The sequence below is a fragment of the Dreissena polymorpha genome, chromosome 6, assembly GCF_020536995.1.
Source record: "Dreissena polymorpha isolate Duluth1 chromosome 6, UMN_Dpol_1.0, whole genome shotgun sequence".
In the NCBI taxonomy this organism is placed as follows: Eukaryota; Metazoa; Mollusca; class Bivalvia; order Myida; family Dreissenidae; genus Dreissena; species Dreissena polymorpha.
In genome coordinates, this window is record NC_068360.1 from 27,942,909 (window position 1) to 27,966,608 (window position 23,700).

At 32.5% G+C, this 23,700-nt stretch overlaps 1 protein-coding gene across 1 annotated transcript in view; it reads right to left on the reverse strand.

Moving 5' to 3' along the window:
- Positions 1-19,857: 19,857 nt before the first annotated feature.
- LOC127835545 (plexin domain-containing protein 2-like) overlaps positions 19,858-23,700 on the reverse strand; it is a 122,167-nt gene continuing 118,324 nt past the window's right edge. The window contains exons 17-21 of the mRNA XM_052361981.1: positions 21,453-21,537; positions 21,230-21,330; positions 20,938-21,006; positions 20,577-20,688; positions 19,858-19,972 (exon numbers count right to left, since the gene is read on the reverse strand). Of these exons, the coding sequence (XP_052217941.1) occupies positions 19,968-19,972; positions 20,577-20,688; positions 20,938-21,006; positions 21,230-21,330; positions 21,453-21,537 (372 nt within the window). The 3' untranslated portion in view covers positions 19,858-19,967. The remainder of the gene's footprint in view (positions 19,973-20,576; positions 20,689-20,937; positions 21,007-21,229; positions 21,331-21,452; positions 21,538-23,700) is intronic.

The following is a 23,700-nucleotide window of genomic DNA, read 5'->3' on the forward strand; positions in this document are numbered from 1 at the left end:
TTAAAATATTTACTGTGAAATCTACATCTCCTTATGTAGAATACTGTATAACTGTACATGTTGATAGATGCCGTTGTAAATTACGTTTAAACATACTTTGTAATAAAGTAAATTAGACTGCGAATTGCAAACTAAAATACCTCGTAAAATATCAACACAACCGAAAACGGTTTAAACATTTCCTTATGTTAAACATTTTCAAAAATTCTTCCTGTTCCAATGTTTCATAACTTCAGAACATACATTCTGTGTTTTAAATGACATTGAGGATGATTATCATTTTGTTTGTGTATGCCCTATGTATAATGATTTTAGAAAAAAATACATAAAAAACAACTATAATATCAAACCATCTGTTTATAAATATTTAAATTTGTTAAAAACGGAGGATAAAATGGAACTTATTAATCTGTGACTGTTTGTCAAAAACGCGCTATCTATACGATCAAGACTGATAAATGATATGTCATAATATATTCATCATCTGTATACTTATAATGTATGTAATATATTACCAACTGCATTTGTAACAATCTTATTTTAAAAACCACGAGTTTTGCTTTCTGTGGTTTTTGTGTGTATCTAACATATTTTTTCTGCTTATTTATTTTTTGTATAAAATCACGTGACAATATATATGTGCGATTGTATATATATAGACGATGTACTTTGTATAAGTCTTGAATAAAAAATCTGTCTGTCTGTCATAACACAAACATTTAAATTTTATTACGATCGTTCAATCATAAACTGATAGTGTTTGCAACGTTAACGTAAGTGGTAAAAGCGGATTATTAATTCATTTATTTATTCTGTAATAAAACAAGATGTTTCTTTGAAAAATTTCCTATGTTGTTAAAATGTGAATACTACTAGTATTCGTTTAAATTTCAAGAGTGTTTCTCTAATCAGCCTAAATACATGTATCATGCAGCAGTGTTTTGTTTTATTGAATGGGATTAAGGGTTGACTATATTTTATTGATCTAGACTTTAAACAAAGATTGCAAATGCAATTTTCAAATTTGATTCATTAAAAGTAGCGAGGAATTTCAACGGACATGAAAGTTGGATTATATTGCCTGTAGACTGTACTATTGCATGTCTTTTTTTATAATTATTTAATGTGACAGTATTGTATAATTGTTGCGAAAGTAATTAAATCGCATATATGCTTCTAGATAATCTATATATTTGTTCGCATAGATGGTCGACGTTAGGGAATGATTCAATTTAATTGACTAGTGTATATAGATGGATATATTTCATTTAGACCTAACAGATTGCCCTAAAAATAAAATTATAGGAACCATTACCCTATATATCAACTATAATTTTGTTTTGCGTATGAATGGTCAACAAAGGGATAATACTAATACTAATACTAAATCCATACTTAACTACAAGTAAGTGTAACCTATTTGGAGGAATTATTTTATATTAAACAGCTTTAACAATATGAGCATTTCTCAATCCTTTAATTCTTAAATTATTTAATATGTAATAATATTCTCCCGAAAACATAATTATTCATTTTATTGTAAATTTATCTTTATACGAAATGATGTATATTTTGTATTTACTTCATGCTGTTATTTTATATGTATGTAAATGACGATAAGCTTAACATGCTTAAGTTTAAAACAAGTATTCTGTTATGTTCTGTTCTGTAAAAAAAACTTACTAACCCGACATTGGTACTTCCAATAACAAGGTTGAGGCCTTGTCATGTCAGTCGCCAGAAAAGGGAATTAATTCGCACGACATTAGACTAGTAGAACTTTGCAAACCAACCTCCCTTAGAATGTGATCTGATACTTGACAATGATTTCAGTAATTCGGAAAATTACTTATCACAAAAATAGTGTGACGAGGCTATTATATTTCTTTCTTTTTACAGAAAAAAACTTGGTTAGTAAACTATATAAATGATTTCCGCGTATCCGATTTTAACAAATACCGTTGTATGATACAAACTTAACAAGTATTCTTTAATTATAAAACTAACAATTTAAGAGATACTGTTATTTATTAAACTATTCGAGAGAATGTAATTAAAAAAGATATATTATGAATGACACTCAAAACGAATATATGCAATTAACATCTTTATTTTTATTTTATGAAAACAACATTTCGCTGCGATTTTGTTGTGTGATGTGTATCGTTATTCAACAAATTGTAAGAGAGTCTTAGATATAAAACTTATATATTTGATTGAGTTTTTATAAATAATAAGATATTGCGGCGTACTTTATTACATAAACAAGCATTAGAATAATTGTTTAGGATGTCATAAGATTTATATACAATTCCGTTATTTGTTATTACAGTATGCACATTCTTGATGCAAACATGTTGGGTTTGAATTATACCTGCTTTATTTATCAACGTGTCCTTGTAATTATCGTGTTCATACTTGTTCGTCAAACATTTGTTCGTCTTTTCTTAATTAGTTGACGATAGCAAACCGCATTGCTTAATTCTGTCTTATCACACGCGAAGCACGCTGGGTTGCTTTTAACTTTATTAGTTTCTGTTTCTAGCATTCAACAAAGCAATATCAGTGACATACACATATTGAAATAATCATATATCTTTCCTTAAACAGAAATATGTGCATTCTTTTCTACTATATTTATTTAAACATAATTTCATTGCTGTCACTTGCAACATCTTTGTGATTCATATGTAAAAATATAAAAAAATGATACTTTAATGCAAACAACTAGAATCCAGAACCATGTTAAGCCTGTTGACCGTTCTAAAGTAGAAAATAAAGTAGTTGCCTGATCTGTTTTGGAAATTGAAAAAAAAACATTCTAAAAATTGGTGACTTCACAATTTATCGGAAGGACACACAAATAAAGCCAAATGAAATATGTTTTTTATTTTATATACATGCATACGTGTCTTATTGAAAACAGTGCATGTGAACATCAAATTGGACTAACTAGAACACGCAGATGTAACGAGTGGTAAATAACAATTAAATAAAACATAACTATTTAGAAAAGGTTTCTCTTTTATACTGACATGGTGACCAATCATACCCATCTCCATTTGACTATAATACAAGATACGTTCAAGGACTTAGTGTACAATAATTGGAACTCGACAATTGAACGTCAATTGACGCAGATTGCGTTCATTATCCCGCTGGCAATTGTCCTGAGCTTTGCAACGAGTGGTAAATAACAATTAAATAAAACATAACTATTTAGAAAAGGTTTCTCTTTTATACTGACATGGTGACCAATCATACCCATCTCCATTTGACTATAATACAAGATACGTTCAAGGACTTAGTGTACAATAATTGGAACTCGACAGTTGAACGTCAATTGACGCAGATTGCGTTCATTATCCCGCTGGCAATTGTCCTGAGCTTTGCCCCCGCTCCTTGTCGGTTATAGCAAGAGGTTATCGACAAATTTACAAAGAGCTACCAATTCGAACGAGAAATACGGACAAGTCATGTGCTTTGAAGTTCATTATAAATCCTTATCTTATAGCAGTCTACAACTCTGAGTTTCTGGCGGTCATGAATAAAATCTTGACTTTCCGCCGTTTTTTGCCACACTGAAGAAACTAAAGTCGTAACATATTTATTATTTTGTCGGCATGGTCTATAAAGTGTTTGTAAATTTGCAATCAAGCATCATTAGTAATGCGATGGACTAGCAATTACTAGTCGCGCGTGTTGTTCGAGAAAAAGCTTGTAAAATATAAAACGTGTCTGCAATATACATTTATTAAAAAATACTAACACTGCTTCCAAGCGACAACGTAGATGCTGATAAGTTTCAGAAGTAATTCAGTCTTTAGGTCTTATTATAATCAACTTAAGCGCAGAGAGTTGATTTGATCCGAGGATAGAAGTAAGCAAATGCATGTTGTCATTACAAATCGTTGGAAGTTGATCGACTTCAACTGTTGAAAAGTAATTAAACGCTAAGAGGCCTTTAACATCTAACAGGATTTAACTTGTTACTTGTATATAACGGCCGAAACTCATGTTAGGTTTGTAAAAGATAATATGGAATACCATGGATATTTGATTTTGCATGCATACATAACCACTATGCACTTTATGTTGTTGTTTTCAACAGACATGTATAAACGTTTTTGTATAACACACGGTTATATAACTTTCGTTTATTATTGGTGCACATTTCATGAAGTTGTTTACAGTTATACAATATTAAACAATTATCTTTTTTACTGATAGCTGTTCATAGTTGCTTAAAGTGACATTAGACATATTTTTATAGGTGTCTATCGCAACCGTTGTTTATTTTTGGTGTTTTCACTCCATACACTTATATTTGTTAACGCAGCATCAACAAACTGAAACAATATCCTGGAAAGAGAAAAATAATGCATTTGAATATCAACCGTACGTTCGTTTTGATAACTGACGACAGTCGTGTAAAATATACAATATTATAATTTTTTTTTATAAACAGCTGGAAGCAAGCTGAGTTGCAGATAATTGGTCAGTTACCACATTTTAACTAACTCTTTTGACCTGTTAATTCTTTTCAGCTTAATTCAACAGTGAACATTGCCCCTAACGTCACTTTAAGCTTTTGTTGTCTGACATACGCAGGTATTCATGTCAATCATATTGTTTTCGAGCTTTAATTCACTTCTCGATTAATAAAGTTTAGCACATTGCTGACTGAAATATGACCAAAGACTTAAGACATGCAATAGCATCAAGAAATAATGAAAATGTCGAATGATGACCCGTGTTGTAGTGTATTTGTTGACGTAGAAATCTAGTTGAGAATCCTTTAAAGCGTTTTTATCGTTTAATCCATGGCGTATTACCTTGAAAATCAATCACACGTGGATTCAGCTTCTGTTTAAAATAAAGGAATGGCAAAAGTCTTATGCATTATTGCATCATAAACATAAGTATACATGCATGTATTTTAAAGGTCTGTTTTAAAACGTAGTGTTTATTTTTCGGCTTTTATCAGTTTTATTTAAAATGATAACAAATAAAATCCCCTTTGGTCTACTCTTTTCCATTTATATTTTGTCTATCGATCATTCGGAAAACCATTTGTACCGTTTCACTAAGATTTTATATCCGAAATTTGGAAATATCTGATTTAATATGGTTTGCATTACACAAATCACTGTATAACTTACAAAATATCAATTGTTTTTCACATTAAAACATCTTATACGTATTTGTACATTTTTGTAATGAATGTTTGTGTTTCCACTATACTGTGGTTGCTTTCTTAGTTATAACATACACTTTCAACAACTCTATAGCAATATAGAGCCCATATGCATAATTGTTGATGGCGGACATCTCACGCCTCGGTTTGAATGACATATCTTATGTTGAAGGTTTATTATTTTTATATAATCGTTATATAAAAACGAGTATTGAAAATCCAGAATACCACCATGTGTTACTTATACCTATACATTGGATTCAATGCGTAAATCTTTAATAGGATATATATGTGTCCTCTTTCCGCTTGTCTGCTAGTTTGCCCGTCCTAAAACAAGTATATCTTTTAGCTACGCCATCGCCCATCACCATGTGCGTATTACGAATTTATACCCCATCTGATATATAGTGTTGTATTCATCGTTGTGAAATACAGAAAATCTTTTAAAATATAGGATCATCAAAACTATTGCGAGATTCAATACATTTAAATAGATTCCTTCTTCCGGTTGAGTAAACACACATACTCAGAGTATTTTTATCTGTCAAATGATGCTGGTCGCGCGGATAAGTTTACGGAAGCTTAAAATAACAAACGAAGTTTTGGAGTTGACTTCCTTCCTTCCTTGACTTCAAAATATTAAGTCTGGTTATATCGATATTAGTTGTAATGGTAGACGGGCACTTTATATCTGTAAGTAAGCGTTTATGTGTTATCTAGATAAGCATTTGATTTTACTCATTTGGTTATTTTCAAGTCAGGAATACGTGTTTTTACTGTGAGCTTTCGACTTATGTAAATAAGCATTTGTTCGACTTACGTATTTCAAATGTCTTTTCAGTAAACATTAGCAACTATAGTTTCATAGCGTTGTATTCGAAAAGTTGTCAACATATGCCAAAAATGGATTATGCAAAAATGGTTCAAGAGAAAAACGATGCAAATACCGTTGAAAATATACCAAGCTTCGTGTAAATGTCAATTGTTTGTTCTGCTGGAATCATTGAACATTTCGTCGCCTTGCTATTTTACGTTTCAAGGAAAGATAAATCAGCTGCAACTTTAGTGCTCACTGCGCTGTCTGGAAACGATTTGATTTGCTCTGTAGTACTGCTTGCATCAACAGCTATGCTCGTTTATTCGATGACGTACACACATGTGGCGGCGTGCAAACTTCAAGGCTTCCTAAACCACATGTTTGTTATGAATTCAATGTTGTTACTATTCATCTTAGCCCTAGATCGGTACTTTAGTACCTGCAATGCATCCGAATGGAAGTCATTATTTGCAAGAACGAAAACAGTGGTGTGTAATATCGTTTGCACCACAGGACTTTCAATCCTGATTTCAATACGAGAACTTGTCTTTTTCGAAGTTGGACCCATAGACTTTGCCGTAGCCGAGAATGTTACCGTCACAGGTAACCGCTGTATGATTACCAAAGAAAAGCGCCACGCAAAAATTTCCACCGCTTTTAACATTATTGATTTCATTGTGATCCTCGTAATAATGCTTGTAATGGTAATTCTGTACACACTAATCATACGCAAAGTTTCTTCTGTTGGCAAACGCCGTCGTTTAACGCCCAATAATGTTGCTATAGACGATTGCCAATCGACTCAAGTTTCGGAAATTTCCTCAACTACCAAAAAAAAACCAATTTCAAATGAAACGACCGTTGTTGAAAGAAATAGACCTACAACCATTCGCCCGATCACTATAACTTCACATTATGTTTAACATGTTTAAGATACTTCCTCCTTACCTTTGTTTCATAACGAAAACATGTAAATTGTATTACACTCGTTGAATTATGAATTAATATTTATGCAACGATAACGCAAATTGTATAACGGATAAATAATTCATTTCAGAATTTTATTATAAAACGCAATGTTTCTTTAAAAACAATTCTTACATGCTTTAAAATGTAAATACTACAAAGTATTCGTTTAAATTTGAAGAGTGTTTCTCTTATCAACCTAAAGATATGTATTTTGCAGTAGTGCTTTGTTTTATTGTATGGGATGAAGCGTTGACTATACTAAATATTATTGATCTAGACTTTAAACAAAGATTGAAAATAAATTTTCAATTTTGATTTATTGGACACTGTTATAGTAGCTAGGAATTATAACGGACACGAGCATTGGATTATATTGCTTGTATTAAATGCTAAATTACCCGATATGTGTACTTCTGATTAGCCTTACCATGTTAGTAACTAGAAAAGGGAAATAATTCGCACGGCAATATACTAATTGAACTTTTCAACCAACCTCCCTTAGAATGTGATCTGATACTTGATATTGGGTTCAGTTGTTTTTTATCTCAATTTACATTGCGTTTTTTCGTTCTTCGTTTTGATAGTTGCCTTCGCGAACGCCTTTGTTCCGCCTTTTTACGCTGCTTTTCAGTTTGTGTTCGATTAGAATTGTAGCGGGTTTGAGTCTCTTCAATTTTCGCCGTAAGCAGTAAACTCAAATCACTATAATCATCGTATTCGTCATCATTTTGATCGTCTTTGGTTTGGAAGGAATCAACTGATTTACATAGAACACATTGCATATTTAAACAAAGTTGGTTATAATCGCTTGAGCAACTATCTTGATCGCTATATTGCGTCTCAAACTCGTTTTGCAAGAAAGCAGGGTTCAGTTGTTGATGCCGGAGTGTTAATTATATTGTGTCATCAAACACAAAAGGACAACCGGGACAAAACTGGCGATGAACGAGTCTCACATTTACTTTGTCCATGTTCCAAATGGAAATGTTCGTATGGCAAACACGCATCGTACGCAATTAAAAATATTGTCGGAGATGATACAAGGGTCGAACATGAACCCTTGTTTAGCCAGGTTTTTTTGTGACACCCCGTAACGGGATGGCCAGGTTTCAAATATCAGTAAACCGTTAACGAAAACACGCATTTGTCTTAACGCGTTTCGGACAAAGCTCGTAACATTCCTATCAAATCAGACACACACATCTATGCTGTTTTTACACTTATTATTACAGCTGTTTCGTTCACTGTGCAGTTTGTTTAAAAGAACTCCTCATTGCAACGCAAATGAATCTTGGAGCGCAACGACCATGGTTTGTGACACTACACCGGGACACATTAATTATTTTTTATAAGCGCTAAAGAATTTATGTATATTACCAAAATATTACCTCTTAATATAATTTCATCAGTCAATGTAAATCACAATTAAGTAAAAGATTAAATATTTAGATAAGGTTTCCTTTTTTATACTAACATGGTGATCAATCAAACCCATCTTCATTTGCATATAGCACAAGAGACGTTCAAAAACTTAGTGTGCATTAATTGGAGCTCGACAATTGAACGACAATTGCGTTCATTATCCCTTGTGCCCCCCCCCCCCCCCGCCCCCCTTCCCCCGCTCCTTGTCAGTTATAGCAAGAGATTATAGATACATTCACAAAGAGCTGCCCATTTGAACAAGGAATGCAGGAAAGCCATGCGCTTTGAAGTCCATTATAAATCCTTATCTTAAAGCAGTCTACAACATTGAGTTTCAAATGTTCATTAAACAGATCTCGACTTGCCGTTTCTTGCCACACTGAAGACACTAAAGTCGTAACATATTTATCATTTTGTCGGCATTGTCTAGAAAGTGTTGGTAAATTTGGAACCTTTCCAACAAGCATCATTAGTAATGCAATGGACTAGCAATTACTAGTAGCGCGTGTTGTTCGAGAAAATATAATACGTGCCTGCAATATACATGTATTAAAAATATACAAACACTGCTTTCAAGCGACAACTTAGATGCTGATTAGTTTCAGTTGTAATTCAATCTTTAGGTCATATTATAATCAACTCAATCCAGAGAGTTGACTTGATCCGAGATGAGAAGTAAGCAAATGCATGTTGTCATTAAAAACCGTTGGAAGTTGATCGACTTAACCTGTTGATGCTGTGCTATCATTATTGGTTTTTATTATTTATTACCGATGTAAGTTTCAGATCTTACTTCAAGCAATGTATACAAAGTCAAAAGGCCAAGTTCGTTTGCATTGATGTTTAATGGAATGAAAAGCAACTTCTAACAGGATTTAACTTGTTACTTGTGTAAAGGGGAAGAAACCCATGTGACGTTTATATAAGATAATATGGAATACCATGGGTATTTGATTGTGCATGCATACATATCTACTACGCACTATATTTTTGTTGTTGTTTTCAACAGATATGTATAAACGCTTTTTTATTATACACTGTTATATTACTTTCGTTTATTATTGGTGCAAATGTTCTGTATTTTTATTTCAACCTGCATTATCACACAATTTTGCCCTTATCTGTAATCAAACAAGTTCATCTCATTCCTGATCGTCCGTTCTAAATTATTAATAGAACAATCAGCTAGATGGCAAAAAGTTCCTTACATGAGAAGCACTCGTGGTGTGTTCCAGATTCTCATTAAAACCTTGTTTCAACCTTTCCAGTGTATATATGAGCAGAATTTAATAAAGTATATATCGTAATAATCAATCCTGAGCTCTATAATTGGATATACATTTTCCATGATTTTAATAGTCTGTCCCATATATCAGAAAATATATCATAGTTGGCATATAAGGCATGATTAGTCGAATCGCTTTGATTTCATAAATGTTATATAAATAATAACATAATAAAAACAGTTATTGTCTAATGATTTCTTACACCGATACAGAATAGTATGTGTATATGTTTATTAAATAACGCTGTTTATAGCTGTTCTTATCTTGAGGTTGTTATCATTTGTTATCTTACTTACGCAGGGGTTTATTTTCAACATAGTGTTTTCAAGCTTTAATACGCTTTTCCATTAAATAATTTGAGAACATTGCAAATATTCGGACTGAACAATAAACTTAATCCAAAAACATGCAAATCATAACAAATACTGAATGTATGGAATGCCTATTCCTGCGTTGTGTAGTGTATTTTTTTACACAGATCAACATACGATGATCAATTTATGTGCTTTATCATACAGTGTATGGTCAATGTCTAGAGCATCACTTACCGTAAAACGTTTTCAGACACTTTATACAAACAACGTTTCGTGACCGAAAATAGAGATTGCATCGATATTCGGATAACATTGCGTTGATGGTCATCTGCCTGATTGTTAGCCTTCAATATGCTCTAATAAGAACGTTATATCATTGAGATAAAAAATAAACTGTGTTTTCGTTGACTGTATTTGAATTTTTGTCTTTCTTCAAATATGGTTCACTAAATGTGCAGCCTATCCATCGTCCTCACGTTTTGTAAAATGAAAAATGCGTTTGATAAATGAATTGTTAAGTGTCGTTTCAAAAAAAAATACTTATTTTTCAAAGCAATCGCGTTTCATACTTTGCGCTATTTGACATCATGCCGAAAATGATACAAAACACATACAAACATTTCAATTTACCAAAATAGCCCAACTGTTATGGTCAACCGTTTTTTTGCATTCGTCTGCCTGGTTAATGGCCGTCATTCTTTTGTAAAAACGCATATGTGTTCAATCTCCTGATGAATAAACACATACAGATACACATACAGACTTCTGATGAATTTTACTGTCGGAAAATATATCATCATTTATTATAGAGAAAAATCATCGTTTCCTCCCAAAAAAAGTCGAACAAAATAAATTACTTTTGGCTAAAATGATCCGAAATTACGCTTAACAAATAACGTTCCATTTTTATCTGTTTACAATAAAGAAATGAGAAAATGCACATTATTCTTGAAAATCATACACTTGACTTTTATAATAACAAGAGCTCCGCGGTCAGAGACAGATGCCCCCCCCCTCCCGCCCACCCCCCCCCCCCCCCCACCCCCAAACAGGGCCTGGACACAGTATCGCACTGTGATCTAGACCTTTGAATTAGTGTTTCCAATTTAAATAGGGGCAATCTACTGTCCAAGGCCAATGCACTTGTAAAGTATCAAGCCAATCGAGTTATTGATTGGAAACGATTTTTACACGTATTGTGAAAGTGACCTTGACCTATGACCTAGTGACCTCAATTTCAATTGGGGTCATCTACAATCCAAGGTCAATGCACATGGGAAGAATCAAGCCAATCGGTGAATCAGTTGATCGGAAACTATTTCACATTAAGTGTGAGAGTGACCTTGACCTTTGTCCCAAGGCCAACATACATGGGCATAATCAAGCCAATTGGTCGATCCGTGCACAAGTTATTGATCGGAAACGAACTGGTCTAACTCCAGACCGACAGACCGACCGAACGACCGACCGATATCCAGCAAAACAATTTGACCCCTCTTCTCCGAAGGGGGACATTCAAAAATAAAATACATGTTAACCTATGTTTCTCCATTCAGTGGCTTGTTCAGTGATCACCTGGGATACATCTTGGTAGTATACAGTAGTATCAAAATAAAGAGATTTCTCACTGTATTAGGGTTTTTATATTCGTAACTGATGTAAATGTGCTGCTGTGCTGTTTCATGTTCATGTTTAATGTACGTGTACATAATTGACTTCAATAATTGATTGTATTGTTCAACTTTATTGTGGTTGATGTCCAAATTATTAAGATACACGTTTTAAAAAAAAATTGCACAATATATATATAACATTATATATAATGATAGACATATCATCAATTATAACGCAATTAACTCTTAACTTAATCTTGCGCGTCGTATTGTTCACCAATATAGCTGTTTCAATCACACTTCAATCACACAATTTCAAATATTTTTAAATGTGTTTTTATTCATGTTATCAAGTGGAAGTAGATGTCAAAAAATTGACCGCATTTTTATAACTTTAGTTTTTGTGTGTTTGGGAACGATGATTTTAAAATATGTATTAAACGAAATCGAAATATATGTACACCTAAGAACACATACAAAACACGTTTAGTCAAGTGATATTTGCAAATAAACTTATTTATTTTGACATTTTACCGCAAACTATGGCACTGAAGGCAGAAATCTGATACTCTGCGGGACTCACCGCCTCTTAGAGTTAACTTATATGTGACATTAAAAAAAAATTGTTCAATGGTCCGTTTCAATGTTTGTTAAATATATACATTGACAATTCTCACGTGAAACTAATGTTGAATAGTGTTCAAAGTATATATAAGTGAAGAATTTGTATTTAGTATGTATAAAGAACTCTCACTGAAAGCAACTGCTCTTGTGGTGTATTTCCGTGAATATTTTCCACGAAACCCGATGGCGAGTTTGGATGTGTTAACATATTTAAAGGCGAATGAAATACAAACATGTTTTAACTTTGTTTGCATGTCAAAGTGGAACTTACATCGATTGAATAAACTGTTAAAATAAAGGTTTCTTCTTATTGGCATTTTCCGGATTCTTTCGGATTGTCCGCAAAACATATATACATGTTTTAAAAACATATTTTTTTTCAAACTTGTATAAAATGCTGTTATTTTCTGATATTGAGTTTCATTGCTTTGTTTAGCAGTATGGTCGAACTAGATAAATGAGAAGTATTCTTTAGTTCCTTTAGCGTTCCTTGTTGAGCACTTTATATTATTCAATGAATCACGAAATGTTATCTTAGGTCATGTCAATTGTGTTCTCATACTCAACCTGTTACTTCACGTAGGTGTAACATCACGATGTGACTCTTATAGAACATGTCGTCGATGTCAACAGATTTTAGTTCATCCTAAAATTTGACTTTTATATAAAGTAGATTGTAGTCATATAAAGTTGTATTTGATTAATTATAATTATATTTAATTATGAAACCAATTAATGACGCAAACCATCCTGGTATAAAACCAAATTAGCTTTATTTAGGTTGATTTTGTATTATCTTATGAAGCCATCTCAATCTTATATTGATTTTAAAACCAATAGCGTGATATGGAACAGAAGTAGCAATATATACCATCAATACAATCAATATCAAGATTAAATTATATGATATAAAGACAGACACAATTAATCTATATGTTTCTACTTCGTGGTAATATCATAAAATGTTATTTGCACGTCATAAAGTTCTAATCATAATACACATGCTGATATTTGTATTGGTATAAATTCAACTTCAATTAAAAAATATAAAGACAAAAAGAATTTACACGGAAGTGAGTTGGTTCGCCGTCATAACCAGTACATAATACATGATTTGTTGGTGTAACCCAGTAATCACTATTGTTTTGTTAATCTGCGTTGCTGAGTTTGCTCACTTTTGTAATAAATTTATTGCCATTATCTATGCTGCGGCAAGATTAAACGCCGATGAATTATCGCGAATTTTCTAAATGCAGAAAATGCTAACATACTGCAATAGTTTCACATTAACAAATGACTGTTGCATATGTTTGACGATATATTTTCACACAAATGTTTACTTTGAGCGGTTAAAATCATATAAGTATGCTCATTCGTGTAATACAAAGTATTGTTAGACTATTATTTGACCTTATAAAAGCGACATAATTAACACTGACGGTGATCGCAGAGGGGCTCATCAATCATAATGGCCATTGTCCACTGAGCTAACTACTGTCCTTTAGTGGCAATTAACTGTTGCTTGTTTTCTTAGTACAGTCAATAAAAAATAAACAATGAACTGTTATGAACCTAGATATTGGAAAAGCTAGACTTGCGTGGTACGTATTTATATATGAATGCCTAATATCTGCATTGCACATGAGGTGTAACATACAAAGTTTAAGCGCACACATGTTGTTATCTCACCTCAAAAAACCTAAAAATATCAATATCGAGTCGCAACTCATTTTAAAAATAGTCCTTAAGAAGGGCATAATTAGAAGAGAAAGTTGTGCATAATAATTTTCTCAAAAATATCCTTCTTCGAAAAAAACAACGAGTTTAGTTTCACCGAATAAATGTGAAGTTCCAGGTTCACTTGCAATGTTCACCACGTTTGCACAAATTAATAACCATGCTGCAATTGACGATTTCAGATGTTGCATACATTTATTTACAAAATCGTTTTTATATACCACTATCATAAACTGCAAACAGGTATAAATAACATATAGTAAAATTATCATTGTTAACCGAAAAGATCGGGTCCGAAATGGTCCACATTTATCAGTTGATAGTGTTCACCTTGAAGGTGATAATCGGAATAAAATAAAGAATAGTTCAACTCTGCAAGCGTTTGTTTAAATATATCATAATGGTGGATACATCATAAGTATCTCAAATCGTATAAAAGCAATTTGTTTACATGCTACCTGCAAATAGAAATACTCACCAAACCCTTAGAATTTAAAAACACGTTTTCTATGATGTATTAGACAGAGGGAAACTGTTAAATGTCATTTATTTCATTTACTTCATTTATTTACAACACTATACTATTTGGAATAGTCTAAATATGTATAATAGCAAACAAGATGATACAAAATTAGGCTCTCACAGAAATCGAACCAGGGACATTCCAAGTGCCTACTCTTGACAGTAACTCTATTTAGCCATCTGATTTCATGTGATGAAATTACAACAATTATCTTCCAACGCTATCCGCTACACTGCACAACAAAGGTAATCATAGATAATCAGTTTCCATATTATAATTGAACACTTTTAAACACGATGCACAGCTTGTTTTTCTTTGTTTAGGTATTTTAACAAATGCGACAACTCCAGTCATTCATTCAGGCCTAATGGCGGGAAATCTATTTTACAAGTTATTGGCTCTTGATAAAGTTTAATTAAGGTGACAGCCTGGGATAGACAGTTACGCCGAAAGAAACGCGGTATTTTGAACGTATGAATTCATAATATGCGTTCATATCATTGAGAGTAGCCAAACCAGGTCGCTTCATGTTCTGACAATCTTTCTTGATACTCTAAGTCGTACATTTTTATAATAAGACTACTCATAGTTCCATATGCTGCGTTTAGCACATGCGAGAAGAAGTAAGGCTCTTTCTGAGGTCTTTATGAAATGAAGAATTTGCTCCAGTACTTGTCTGTCAAAAAATTCGAACTAGCTCTTGCTTGATTCAATTTCTAAGTCTGTGATGATTCGTCAAATTCAAAACATTATTATGATTTTTAAATAATGAGAAAATAAGCATATTTCATAGCGTGCACTTATTGGCAACTTTCGTTTGTCCGGCGTTTCGAACGAATCAGAAAGCAAATGGAAAAGATACTCAGAATTTTCCAGCTGACACAGGTTAGTTTACGTTTTGGCCGATAAGAGACGTTACGAGACTGTGTTCATTCTCCACCCTGAGCGATATGACTTGTTCGCAGCACAGATCAATCAAATTATTCCGTAATAACACAATTTGTGACGACGGTCGATTTAATTTGTATTGTTTATAATCACTACTGCTAGATAATACAATACACTATTTAAAGTTTGTAAACCAATATGTTAACCACGTATCGGGTTTCATTGAAAGAAACATGTGCAAACTCCGAATCCTAACTGATCTGGAAGAATTTAACTTTTGGTGACAGTATTTTACAGTTAAGCTACAGGGCAGGTAACTTCTTCGTTTCAGTGTTAAAAATGTTAACCTGGATCGTGTTTGCACACCTCCATTTGGTTATTTAAAGTAGAAATGTTTTAACACATTTTTATGAAAGGTAAGCTTACTTTGGATGCTCATATTCATTGCATTAACATAAACCAACTGTGTACAAAAATGTTGCCTATAAATAATGACGTTCGTGCTCGTGCTAATTCGCTTCGCCCTATTTGGTCTGTTCTAAAATTTTAATAGGACAACCATTTGAAACGCGTATTCTTATCACGCTGAAAGCCTGCTGGCTTGTATCTTAGTTCTCATTTAGACAATTCAAAAACTTTATAAGTTAACAGTTTAAGCTTAATACTTCAGGGCTAACTCCGTTATTACAACAAAACAAGTATCATTTTGTATTGATTATTATCGTGCCTTTTTTCAATTATCTCTTATTTAATCCATAATTACATAAGACATTTCCATTCCCATAATGGGGTGTCACATGGTTTCTTATTGATGCTTACTTTTTCAAAAATAAGCATTAGTTCTCCTGTGTATTGATTTCTGGTATAGGTTTCAGGCATAAACACACATTAGTATCTCTTGTATGGGTATATTATATTTGGAAATGCCATAAATAATAACTATTATAACGGGTTTTGAGTACCATTTGTACCATGTCGCCTTGTACCATTTTCCAACAGGTGTTTGTTTCTAAAACGACAGCTTAGTATGTCTTCACCTATCTTGGAATGTTTCACGCGAAACATGCTCAATTTTTTATCGAGAGTTGTCCAAAGTTTTTTTCAAGTGCTGCATAGACAATGAACATTAACAACTATTTATTCGCATTCTGTTTGCATATAAGTCTCGGTCGAACATGGACTAATATTGTGTTCGCATTATGTTCGTTTAAGTTCCATTCAAGGCTTAAATGTATGTAAAGAAACCTTCAAGATTATATTGATAATATCAAATCCTCTGGACCTTGCGATGTTAGAAGGGAAGATTAAAGTGTTCAATTTAAACATATAGGGCAAACAAGTATTCCCCAGGAAGTTGCTCATTTTAACCCCAAGATCATAATTTGAAAATAAACTGGGTAAACGACCACAACACGATGTAACATGTCAAATGAATACTTCTGGGTCTTGTAGTTTTAGAGAAAAATTTTCCAAAATAAGTGGAGTTGAATCACGTGACCCCTTGGTAGTGGCCAGTATTTACTAAATGGCATGATTTGAACAAACTAAGTTCTAGAATTCACACCAAATAGTAAGCCCCTTGACACTTGCGTCATCAAAAAGAAGATATTTGAAGATTTCATTTTTAAAATATATTTAAGTTCTGGTGACGTATATTTGCAGCGAACCGAAATTATTTTAATAACAATGAAAGAAGTTTACAAAAGGATTATTACATTGCGTTAGTGTCCATCTATGCTTAGCGGATTATGAAATGATGTTTAAATGAAACATTCTTGGAAATGACACGACAGCACGCCTTACCAAGAAGCACCGCAAAAGGGGGTCAAAAAGCTGACACTTAGGTCACCTTGTTGTGCACGGGTCAGCTAAAAAGAGCTATTTCTACACTGTAAATTTTTAGCGAGTGACATTTCAAATTGAAATAAACGTTTTATCACTAGCTATGTGCAATCACAAATACTTCAACAAATACTTGTATATAATTATAAATAAAACATGTTCGCAGTGATTTTTCTTATAACATAGATGTTTCAATAAGGTTTGTATGAATAAAAACCTTTTTACATGTTTTATACATGTTCAAGAACCAACATCGATGTTATTCCATGCATATATTGTTTTTTGCGACTGCGAAAATGATGTTCATCGATCGGTTTTCCAACTTTCTGAAAGAGGTTTATTTTACATGAAATATAATTTAAAAGTAATGTAATCAATCTAAATTAATAATGATTAGCTATATTTATCTTTAAGTGAAAACAGTGTCATGCCTAAAGCTTTTTCAACAATACACAAAACACATGTAGTGCTTAAGTTGAAATAAAACTTCGATTCTGATCTGCGATTTGTTCTTTTTGGCATGTGCAATAAGGCAAGTTATGCAAAATATTTGTTGAAAAATACGTATTGTGTCTAATTGATTAAACCACATTGCCTTTCCGTTGTTTTGTTCGTATATACGCGTTCGTCTGTTTTTAATTATTTACAACTTATATGCTGAATTCAGTCTTATCGCGCAAGAAGAACGTTGTTGTCATACACTCGTTCCTAATTGCTGCAAAAATCGTGTGCTCGTACTATTACAATACATTCTTGATCGAACAGTTTGAGATTATTTTTATAGTTCATGTACTAGTGCATCACAACTTTCTGTTTGTGTTTATGTCCTTTCTATATATTTCAAGAGCTTAAATAAATGAATAAAATAATTTATACATTTAAACTCAGGGGTGTCCATAATTTTAATATTTATGGACATGTTTACAATTGATATGTAAATTCAAGAACATGTGTTCCCTTGTGCTAAAGGAACCTGGGAAAAGCCTGAATTTGACCCCTAGGACGTGGCCTATGTTCGTTTCAAGTAGTATGATTTGAAACAAATAGTTCTAGACAGCTATTTAAAGGCTCAAATTACCTACATGTTCGCAGAGATTAAGGATGAGATGACGTTAACATGTAAAGCCTACGGAGTACGAGCAAAGAATGATGCTCAACCTGAGCTTAAAGCATCAAATCATGATGCCCTATACCATTAATTTAAACTGAGTTATCTTATAGATACTCGTAAGTACATCGGGGGAAATGCTGCCTTTATGTGATTGTTTACCTTAATAATACTTTAAAACGGTACGGACAGAGCATATGTACTTAGATATAACATTATAATTGTCTGTGTTTATTATAATATCTTGCGGAGCATAACAAGAAAGATGGTCAGGTACTACGTGACAAGGCATATGTTCTTTAAAGCATTCTGAGATTGTTTGTTCCCATTCGTATAAGTGTTATAACCATGACGATCATATGTCCTTCCGGCCTCATTTCATCCACAGATGCAACGGTTGAATTGAATGCACTAGGCGCGGATGCACGTTAATTTAGCGTTTGGCTCGAAATCGAGTCTTTGGCATTTAATACAGTGACAGTTCTGAAAGAAACATGTCAACGCCCTGTAAAATAGTTTCTGGTGTAAATCCAATTCAAAATATTCTTAATTAGTTGAACTGGGCAGAGATCTAGACATGACCTGATGTAAGTTACTTTATATGGTATTATTCAATCGCTTATTCTGGGGATATTTTAAAGAATGTTTATTTAGCGAGCTTAGACTAAAACGCATACAATAGATGGTACAGTCGATATGTTTGTTTGATTTCTTTAAATTGCCGACATTTTAAATATTTCGTTATTTAATATAGCATCCATTATCGTAATAAATCGATATCGTAAAATGGAGAAACTATTAAACCAAATAATATTTAAACTGTCCATACAATTGTGTCAGTAATAACGTATTGATATAAAGAAAATTTATATAATGACAAAACATTGTGTGATACTCAGGTCCAGTAGGAAACGATGAGTGATCACTCACCTCAAAGATATGCACCGTATTAAAGAGAGTATATACGATAGTAATATCAAAATCTTATTTTGTCAATTTTAAACCACTATATAAATATAAAAGCAGAATCTCAAATACTATTGATGAACTATCTCACAGTCGTAACTTCATTGAAATAGTGTTTATTTTAATGAAATTTGAATGACCAAGGTTACGCCGATACGACGAGTCTACTCGTATTTGATATAGGACCAACAAGTGTACCCATATGCCGTTGTATGCACATCTGCACAGAAACTCTTTAAAAAATATATAATTATTGCTAATATTATTGTGTTTCTAAGCAGTAATAATGATAAGACCTATGTGTAATACATTACTTAAAAACTAAATTTATAAAACGATAATATAGTTTATGTATAACAACCGCTCGATACGACGATACCATTTGGTTCACTGCGTATGAATATGCTTGTTAGGTTATAGCATAAGATGTATAAAAAAATTGTGTTATTTTGACCAGAGCACTAATTACATGTGTATAATAAGTGCAAAGTTGATGGTAAGCAGTCAAGTTGAAGTCAAGTTGAAGTCAAGTTGAAGTGAAAACAAATGTGTATGTTCAATAACAGTCTTTGCTGTATATTTAATCTTCATATGCATATTTACACATTGTAAACGCACACTCAATAAAGATTCACAATTCTTTTGCCAGATGGTCGTCGTGTCAGCCTAAAATAAAATATAAACATATATTATTGCGGTATTATGTATCAACAGAGAATTACTTAACGTTTACTAAAAATAACACAATATCAACGTGAACATAGATATACACGTAACTCATTCATTTAATAACGTTCAATCAATTGATTTCTATTTCAAACAAATTATGTTCCATGTAATTATAAAAAACGTCTCTTTTTCCAGTCATCACAATGTATGAACAATGAAGATTGTTGTATCCGAGCGAAGTTCTTTTCTTGTTATACCTTTGTTGCTGAAATGCTATTGTTACACACATGACGTTGTCTTGCAACATTAACCTAATAACTATTTAAACTATCTCTAATGTAATTTTGAAGCTCCAAATCGAAAAATTGATTGTTAACTTGGATGCTCGTTCGTATAACATTTTGGCTATATAATTGTAAACAGTGTTTTTGCTTAATAATTTTGTTTTTGTTATTGTTGCATACAACTAATTATTAATTAATTAATATTCTACTAATCTAAAATAATTTGTAGAGCAAATTTTATTTTCCTCATGTATTATCCACAGGGCTGACCTATCCGATGTATAATAAATGTTTCGTAGGAAAATATTATTGGATACCAATTATGCCTATGGACTGATGGTGTGTGCAATTGGTGTTGCAAAAGTCTTGATCGCAACACGATTTGCAACGTGGCAAAGAACGCAGAACTCCGTTCCCAATAGCGCTGCACTGGAAATTAATTAAGTAAAAAACAATTATAACTGAGTTATAACTCTATTTTAGTCTAGTTATTATATTTCAAGCAATGGTTTTTGTTATAAAATATTGCACACTCTGCACTTATCATTATGGATTTTATAAATTTGTAAATAATAAACTGAAATACATAAATGCATTACGGTTCGCATGGAATGTTTATAAACCGAAATTTTATATATCTGTATGCATGAATGTTTTACTATAATTACATCCACATACCGGTGCATCTACACACCCAAGCTTGAAGTGTGTGAGATTCAGCCATTCGAATTCCTCGATACTGCATGTCTAGAAAATTAGAAGTTTGTATTAGAAAACACAAAATGCTATTTAATCTTGCAATTGTATAAGAGTTTTTAAATTTGTGCATCCGGTAGTTATTGTGAACATATAAAATGAGAAACCGATGTGGCAATTGTTTTATAAATAAATCAGTGTAAATATAATAGTTTATACAATGAATAATTGTTCACAATTTAACTTAACGTATTCTACTCGTATTTAAACAAACCTCGTGTTGATTACACGGTCTTATGGACGTGCATTGCTGAATGGTTCGAACATGATTGCAGTCATAGCACAGTGGGCCCCGTTCGTTTCTTGCGACCAAACCTATACAAATATGAAACAAATTTAATTCTGGCATACCCATATCTGATAACGACTCTAATTAAATTATTACATACATAATTCAATTGCGTTTGTGTATGTATATGAGTTAAAATTGCGTTCACCTTCATCCCCACATCCACGTCCATTGCAGTAGTCGTTATTGCAACATTCTGCACAGTGTCTTGAACTTGGAAATTTCGTACAAATCTGAATCAATATAAGCAAAATTTAAAAGCATGCATGCATTTTAAATATAATATTTAATATAAACGTTTAAAACAACTGAAATGTAATACACATCAATTTAATGAAACAGCACCAGGAGGGGAGAACTATATAAAGCAACAATAGGTTATACAATGTCCATTTAAATCTTTATTGTATAGTTGATAAAGACATAACATAACGTATAACATTTAGTTACCGAACTATTGGCACATCCCGATCTGTACTTGGCATAAGTTCGCTCTACCACACACACCTGATAAAATATTTTTTTTTTAATTTAGTTTCACATACTTTAAATACAAAAATATCAAACAAGCGGTGTTTGAAATGATTTAAAATAATATTTTGTTTAAACCGCCTTTAAATGAAGAAAAAAAATCTAAAAATCGTCTTACTTCCCCTTCGCCACATTTCTGTACTGTATCACAGAGTGCAAGGTCAGACATGTCTTCACAACTGTAGCATATCAGCTGTTTGTTGAAGTCTGTAATTGTTCATATACGCATTAAGGCAAGATCACAAAAACTCAAACACACAATCGCGCTCGCTAAATCATACAGGTTTTTTCCCGTATTGTAAAAGTTTCATTAGCAGCAAATTATTTTATTATTTTTTTCTGAAAATATTTCGAAAATGATTCTTTTATGAATCATATGAAATTATTGTTTTACAAAAACATATTTTTATGAAATGCTGTTGAATGAAGATGTTTTACTCTGTATTATAATGTGCCTACCATTCATTGTATTCCGCATCTGTTATTGTCCATTTGTTATGTGTCAATGTTCATAAATAACTAATGTGTTGTCATGTTTAGAAAAATATTAAGTATTACCTAATATAACTGCAAAGATTATTTGATTAAGAACATACCTCTTGGTATATGCTGAATGGATGACTGGATATCAGTACTTAATAGTTACAGCATAATTGATTTAGTTCAAAGTTCACTTTCTAACGATGTGCATAAAAGATGTCAACATATTGACATCAGCTTCTCCCCCACCTTTGCCGTTTTAGCCTGGATAAAACCTACGTTAAAACGTATAGGGAACGCTTTCGGATAGGTTTTTTTTTTCATTGACAAACAGACGGACATATAGACAGACCACAAGACATTATAGTGATTCCTGTATGCCTCCTTTACTTTGAAACGGGGGTATAACTATTATCTAGCGATGGAACAAAACGTGTGATGATTGAACGTGCAGTTTCATATATTCAAACATATTTCACCGTCCTTGCGAACGAATCCTGATAAGCATATAACAATTATCTTGTTATAACTACAGTCGATTGGTGTATAGCGGATTTTAGTGAGTTACGGATAGGTTAAACGTTTTTTGCAAAATACTTTTATTTATGTTAAGATTTATAGTTTTCTATGAATTGAATACACAAAGCCTATCATTGTTAAGTCGATTCATGTTTTTGTTGACGTGTGTCAATGTTTACAACTGTTTCTTTTGTCGAAAGCAAAACAAGGTCACGTTATGTACGCACCGTTTTTGTGACGACAGGAAAAGTGCAGACGAATGGTTTCTTGCATTTTGCAGATTTTGTAATCAATCAAGAAATGTAATCAATCTAAATTAATAATGATTAGCTATATTTATCTTTAAGTGAAAACAGTGTCATGCCTAAAGCTTTTTCAACAATACACAAAACACATGTAGTGCTTAAGTTGAAATAAAACTTCGATTCTGATCTGCGATTTGTTCTTTTTGGCATGTGCAATAAGGCAAGTTATGCAAAATATTTGTTGAAAAATACGTATTGTGTCTAATTGATTAAACCACATTGCCTTTCCGTTGTTTTGTTCGTATATACGCGTTCGTCTGTTTTTAATTATTTACAACTTATATGCTGAATTCAGTCTTATCGCGCAAGAAGAACGTTGTTGTCATACACTCGTTCCTAATTGCTGCAAAAATCGTGTGCTCGTACTATTACAATACATTCTTGATCGAACAGTTTGAGATTATTTTTATAGTTCATGTACTAGTGCATCACAACTTTCTGTTTGTGTTTATGTCCTTTCTATATATTTCAAGAGCTTAAATAAATGAATAAAATAATTTATACATTTAAACTCAGGGGTGTCCATAATTTTAATATTTATGGACATGTTTACAATTGATA